Source organism: Diadema setosum, chromosome 6 (genome assembly GCF_964275005.1).
Source record: "Diadema setosum chromosome 6, eeDiaSeto1, whole genome shotgun sequence".
Taxonomy (NCBI): domain Eukaryota; kingdom Metazoa; phylum Echinodermata; class Echinoidea; order Diadematoida; family Diadematidae; genus Diadema; species Diadema setosum.
Window position 1 is genome coordinate 17,365,279 of NC_092690.1, and position 7,318 is coordinate 17,372,596.

General features: G+C 44.1%; 1 protein-coding gene across 1 annotated transcript; it reads left to right on the plus strand.

The window, feature by feature from the left end:
* The first annotated feature begins 3,114 nt into the window (after window positions 1-3,114).
* On the plus strand, window positions 3,115-6,402 carry LOC140229581 (uncharacterized). Its single transcript, XM_072309827.1, has one exon. It carries the CDS (start codon window positions 3,136-3,138, stop codon window positions 6,400-6,402), a length of 3,267 nt encoding a protein of 1,088 aa, XP_072165928.1. The 5' UTR covers window positions 3,115-3,135.
* The last annotated feature ends 916 nt before the right edge of the window (window positions 6,403-7,318 follow it).

Consider the following 7,318-nt stretch of genomic DNA (forward strand, 5'->3'; position numbering starts at 1 on the left):
TTATTTTAATACCTTTGGTCACAAAGCCAGGTGAACTCACTTAGCAATTTCAGTAGCAATAAAAAGAATCATTCAAGCAATTTGCGTGGTACAAAATGTACCATAATTATTATTCTTTTTCAAAGATATACTGGAAAATGAACATGTACATAAAAATGATTACGATGCAAATTCTCACTCATACACATACATCCTAGTGAGTGTGGCTCTCTTAATGGTGAAACTTGTAAGATTGTGCACAGCACCATGCATAGGAAAATAGTATTCCAGTGAGATTAACTTTTGGTGGACATATCGATCTAGCTTCAGTATGCCCTAAGAATTCTTTAGGATACCAGGGAAGTTGCAGCAAGACTTCAAACTGTTTATCATGTTAGCAACACATTTGAGTCTACTAAAGAAGAGTCAAACCATATGATAAAATGATCAATTATATGATAAAATATTAAACAAAAGTTATTAACTCAACTGAAACTGTTGCCTTTACCGTAATTAAAAGTCCAAAACCTTCAGAAATGTTTGCTCTGGATAGTTAAGAATCGGGTAGGTGGCACACTGTGAGTGGACTGCTTCCATTTTAACCCACCACGTGCTCTGAGTGTTCATTGGCATATCAACCCCCACTGCATTGTAAACACAGTTCTCGATTTTTGGCACAGAAAGGGTTAAAATTGCATGATGCTTGCAACAAATACAAGTGATAATCTTTTTGGATATAGCTTGACCCATCTGTTATGAACAATCATTGAAAAACCTCTATCTTTTGAGTAAATGTGACAGAAATCAGATGGTCACTTCAACAGTTAATTATCATGTGTAATCCGGTATGTGTCCTGTGTTATTGCAATGCAAATCACGGTGTTATAGTCACGGTGTTACAGTTACTGTAACACTGTGACACATTTTAATCAGCTTTTATCAATTAACGAAATGAGTTACCATCATTTTATCAGCTGAACCTCAAATTAATAATGTTGATGATGAAGTGAATTTGTATAACACCTTACTCACTGCCACCCTTGATAAGTTGGCACCTGAGAAACGAATCAAGGTCACAATACACCCCAATACGGAATGGTATACCCAAGAAATAGCTCAAGCAAAACTGCTTCGTAGACAGTTAGAAAGGAAGTCAAGATCCACAAAACTGGAGATTCACAAGCAGATGTATCATGCACAAAGGCGATGTGTAAATGCCTTGATTAAAGATGCTAAGTTACAATATCATTCAAAAAAGGTTACGGATTGTGGGAAAGATACAAAGAAGTTGTACAAAGTTGTTAATGCTTTACTTTACCGAAAACAGCGATCTCCTTTGCCAGAACACCTCACTCATGGTGATCAGGTTGAGTTAGCCAATTGTTTTAATCAATATTTCATTGATAAAATTGTGGCAATCCTACGGAGTTTCCCAACTCGTTGTGAACAGCCAAATGACATTGTATGTGAAGTCAAGTCAGAATTGAGTGAGTTTCAGTCTGTCACTGTTAATTAGATAGAAAAGCTTATTAAGAACTCACCTAACAAATCATGTGAACTTGATCCAATCCCAACAGATTTGGTTAAGAAGTGTGGCAGAGTTTTAGCACCCGTTATCACAAGAATCATAAATGCTAGCCTGAGATTAGGTGTAGTTCCACAGGTGTGTAAAAAAGCAGTTATTCATCCAACTTTGAAAAAAGCAGGCTTAGATCAGGAGTGTTTAAAAAATTACCGTCCAATTTCAAATTTACCTTTGTCACAAATAACCCCCCATTTAAGATGACAGTCGCTCTGAAACAATAGCCTCATCTCTCTAATTAAAATCCAATGTCTGTAACAGGTAAGTACTTTCTCACCATTACTCTTCTAAATCAAAAACATTATACTCCTTATAACAATTCACTGCTTTATAACTTCACTCGTTGTGATACATGACAGACTACTGTTCCAAATATCGGCTGCTGTCCATGGAGACAGTTTATGTGTGTTTTCTATCAAACCAACAAACTCCACAGTATACTATACAATCTGATTTACTCAGTCAGTTGGATAACATATGTCACGAGTGGAGTGACAGGCGCTCTCCTCCACTGAGGTCAATTTGCATGGAATTTGTAAATTAGCACTTAAGCATGTAAATTGATGCAAACTGTTTAGCATTTCAATAGAAGAAATTCCAGACCGCTCCCGGTAGAGCCACGGTAGTGCTATGTGTTGTTATTTATGGTTGCATGAGCATTTCAATAGAAGAAATTCCAGACCGCTCCCGGTAGAGCCACGGTAGTGCTATGGTTGTTATTTATGGTTGCATGAGCTGAGATACATTTGTATATTTATAATGAGGTAATTTGAACGTTGATTAGGATAATATGAATGTGCTCAAGTGCTCTGGCTGTAAGTGATCTGAATATTTTGATATTTGAAGGGTTTCCGGGTTTCCCGAAGGGTCAAGGGCCCACTGACACTGCAAGAGGCAGTTGCATAAAGGCGTCGTTGACTGTCGACCAGCTCCGAGGCTGTAAGGGAGCATAGACTGTCGACTGAACTTCATTCCTGGATGCTGAGGAGACACCGCTAAGACGTCCGTCGGGAGAGCGACCACGCGAACGGCAATCGCGAAGAGTTGCTACGACAGACCACGCGACAGTCCATACCAGCACCAGCGTAACGGGGCCCCGTCGTCGACCGACATCGTCATCGACCTGCATTGTCATCGTCATACATCGTCGTCATAAGCCATCGTCACGCAACGTACACCCGTGACAGCCATTCGAGGTGAAATAAGTCCAATTTAAGTTAAACATAAACTCCTAAGAGCCAGAAAGCCACTGAGCAGGAATAATTTATGTTCGTTTGTTCTCTTTTTATAATTTGCTGTAAAACCAATAGTCAGTTATAGACAATTAAAATATGTGAGTTAACTGAATGCACATGGTTTCCTCCGTTTCATCTTGTATGAGTTACAGCCTACCAACAGTTCTCAGAGGTTATGAAAATTTCTTTGTTCCGTTTATTTCCATATATAAGGATGGAAACCGGGCAAATTCTGTGACAATTGGGGGCTTGTCCGGGAGAGAACTTGGCAGGGATTATTCATACAAGAATTTGAGACGTGATTCATTTAACCTCATGTTGTGTGTATAAGATATCACAATGGAATTAGAGAAGTACGTACAGTTAGGTAAAGATTGTGGACTGCAAGGTGCAGAACTAGTGGAGTTTGCCCGCACTGAAAGAGACAAGTATCTCGAAGAAAAGAGACGAGATGAAAAGTTAGAAAGAGATGAAAGACAGGTACAGAGGGAAGAAATAACCAAGCAAAAGAGGATTGAGTTAGAAATAGCTCAATATAGGAGTGTCAATGTGAAGGGAACAAATAGTGTAAGGAGTAGCTTACCAAGCTTGCCGGCGTTTCGCGCTGACTCTGACGATTTGGACGCTTATCTGTTGCGCTTTGAGAGATATGCAAAACAAAGTCAGTGGCCAGAGGAATGCTGGGCTCCTGCATTGGGGAACCTTTTGACCGGGCGCGCTTTAGAAGTTTATTCTCTCTTACCGGCAAATGAAGCCGACGACTATGAAAGTCTGAAAGATACACTCTTGCGGCAGTTTGCGCTAACTGAAGAAGGCTTTCGCAAACGTTTTCGAGAGGCGCGGCAGAAAATGGGCGAATCATTTGGGCAATTTGCAACGCGCATAACCGGATATGCTACTAGATGGGTAGAGATGTCGGGTACAAGTAAGTCCTATGAAGGGCTACTAGAGCTAACGGTGCGTGAACAGCTGCTCGAATGTTGTGATCGTGGATTATCTGTTTTCATTCGTGAGAGAAACCCACGATCGGTGAAAGAGATGGCAGATATCGCAGATCGGTATCGGGACGCACACGGGCATGGCGGCTCCGGTAAACGCGCACGCGACGATAATAAGTCTCGTAACCAGGGCAACGAAGCAAGCCAAGCAAAGAAAGGGGGCGCCACGTCACGTGACAACCAGGGTTGCTTTGTCTGTGGTAAGCAAGGACATTTTGCTTCTAAGTGTCCAGACCGTAAAACTGACCAGTCGAAAGTAACTAGCAAGCAGTATGTGCCAAAGTCAAAACAGACGGGGGCAACATGTGTGGTAGGAGTATGCCCTACTCATGATGCTCACGAGAGAGGGAATATTTGTGGCACACCTTCTGTTAAACTGATGTGTGGTCACGAGTTACCCCTTCTTAGTGGTGGGTGTAACGTAGGCACAGACATGCCGACATGTGAAGGTATGTTAAACGGTAAAAGAGTGAAGGTGCTGAGAGACACTGGTTGCAACACCGTAGTGGTGAAACGTCAACTGATAGAGGAGTCTCAGCTGACTGGTGAGGTTCAAACTTGTGTGCTCATAGATGGTACTGTGAGAAAAGTGCCATTAGCAAAAGTTGAAATCGATTCACCATACTTTGTTGGAACAACACATGCTTTATGTATGACGAATCCTATCTACGATCTAATCATAGGTAATGTTAGTGGTGCTAGGCAGCCTGGCGACGAGGACATCGGATGGAGCGGAGAGGATGCTAGGGAGAAGCCGTCAGCTGACGAGATGACGACCTCCGGTTCAGAGGCAGAGTCCGCGGAAGCAGAGTCTTCGAAAGGGACAACGCAGAACGGCATCACAACGACCTCCGACAGTCGTGATCGTCCCCACACTGACGAGAGTGTGAAGCAGTTACCAACACCCCTACCTACAACCAACGAAAGTGCAGCAGTAGAGACAAGAGGCATGAGGAAATCGAAGGAACGGCCGTGGAAGAGACTAGGATCAGCAGACCAGCCGACGATCACTGCAACCAGGGAGGAGATGATCAGAGAGCAGGCACGAGATGCTACGCTGGAGAAACTTCGAAAGTTGGCGGAGAAAGGTGAGGCTAAGGCTGTAGGGAAAGGAAGTGAGGTCAGATATTTTTGTCGTGACAATCTTCTCTTCCGTGAATACAGGTCTCCCTACGTCGAGAGAGGAAAGACATTCACGCAGCTAGTGGTGCCCCAGCCGTATCGCAGTGAAGTACTCCGACTAGCTCACGACTCCCCTCTAGCAGGTCACCTGCAGACGAAGAAGACGGCTGACCGGATTCTCGCCCACTTCTATTGGCCAGGGATTCAAGCCGATGTCAAGCGTTACTGTGCATCATGCGATTCATGTCAACGCACCACGCCAAAGGGTAAGATAGGGAAAGTACCCCTGACCATCCCCCCTTTGATTGATACATGTTTCCGTAGAGTGGCGGTCGATTTGATCGGACCACTTGAACCGATCACCGAGAGAGGGAATCGATATATCTTGACGATAATCGATCTTGCAACTAGATACCCAGAGGCGGTAGCGTTACCACGAATCGAAGCAGAACGGGTAGCAGAGGCGTTAGTTGAAGTATTCTCGAGGTTAGGCATTCCTAATGAGATACTCTCTGATAACGGCACTCAATTCGTTTCAGGTGTGATGAAAGAAGCAGCTCAACTCCTGGGAGTGAAACAATTTCACACGACACCATACCACCCGATGGCGAACGGCGCCTGCGAGAGATTCAACGGCACGTTGAAACAGATGTTGAGGAGAATGTGCCAGGAGCGACCTCGTGATTGGGACCGCTTCCTGCCAGCTCTTCTCTTCGCATATCGAGAGGTGCCTCACGAAAGCCTTGGCTTTTCTCCTTTCGAACTCATGTATGGCAGAGTGGTGAGAGGACCCATGACAGTACTGAAAGAGCTGTGGACTAAGGAGATCCCTGAGGAGGAAACGAAGACTACGTACCAGTACGTCATCGATCTCCAAAACCGACTCGAACAGACGTGTGAACTCGCCAAAGAGGAGCTGTCCAAAGCATCAAGGAAGTACAAGAAACACTTCGACGTGAAGACGAAGGAGAGACGCTTCGAGTGCGGCGACAAAGTGCTACTCCTGTTACCGACGACGCGGAATAAGCTGCAAATGCAATGGCGAGGTCCATTCGAAATCGTGCAGCGAATTGCCAGAGACGATTACCGATTGCTAGTGAACGGTAAGGAAAGGACCTACCACGCCAATCTCCTAAAACGGTACATTGGGAGAGACGACGAGAAAGTCAACGATGTCGAGAGCGAAAACCAGGGACAACTGGAGGCGAACTACGTCAGTGTCGTGGACGACCAGGTAGATGATGACGGATCGGTGCCCATCTCATTTCCCTCCATCGAAGCGTCGGAAGGCGTGCATGACGTGAAGTGCAACGACGAGCTAGATGAGGAGAAGATGAGGGAGGTAAAGACTCTCCTGCTGGAGTTCTCGGACGTCATGAACGATGTCCCGGGACGGACCGACATCATCGAGCACGCCATCGAAAACTTCTTCTCGAAACGCTTCTCGAAAACTGCTAAAACGCGAGCGCGTGTACCCAATCGCTGAGCGCGAGTGTCCAGCTCTTGCGTGGGCGGTCAGAAAGTCCTCGTACTTTTTGTATGGCCGAGCATTCCAGCTGCAAACTGACCACTACCCGCTTGCTCATCTAACACACGCGCGAATGCAAAATCCAAGAGTCATGCGCTGGGCGCTTGCACTGCAGGCCTATCAGTATCGTGTACAGGTAATCAAAGGCTCAGAGAATGTCGGGGCTGATTACCTCAGCAGATGCCCTACTGAGTAGAAATAGAGGTGTAAACAGCCCATGTTATCTCTATTATATGTGGGTTAATCAGAATGTAATTTTGCAATGAATTCATCGTTATATACATTGTATGCTAGGAGGTATATTGGAAAGCTACAGTATTACACACATTATGTATGCTGAGTGTGAGGTAAGATATGCAGTTGACGCATACATCTCTGAAATTATTTGACTGCTCTGCATCAGACACCCCGGTATAAAACCGTGCATAAGAAGGTTTTGCACAGTACAATTTATTTTGTAGCAACAGCTAATGCACACAATATACGATTAGCACAGGTATCATAATGTTCTCCAATATTATACTGGCCAACAAGAAGAGTCTGTTGAAATTGAGCCGAAAGTGTCAATTTTGTATTGTGCGGTGAAAAAGGGTAATGTTATTATTGAACTGTGGCTGGTATAATAATGCAAAAGAGTGTTAAAAGAGATATGATGAAGTTTATATGTTATCCAACTGACTGAGTAAATCAGATTGTATAGTATACTGTGGAGTTTGTTGGTTTGATAGAAAACACACATAAACTGTCTCCATGGACAGCAGCCGATATTTGGAACAGTAGTCTGTCATGTATCACAACGAGTGAAGTTATAAAGCAGTGAATTGTGAACAGAGTAAATTGCTCGAAAAGATTGTTTTCTCACAACTGACAATGT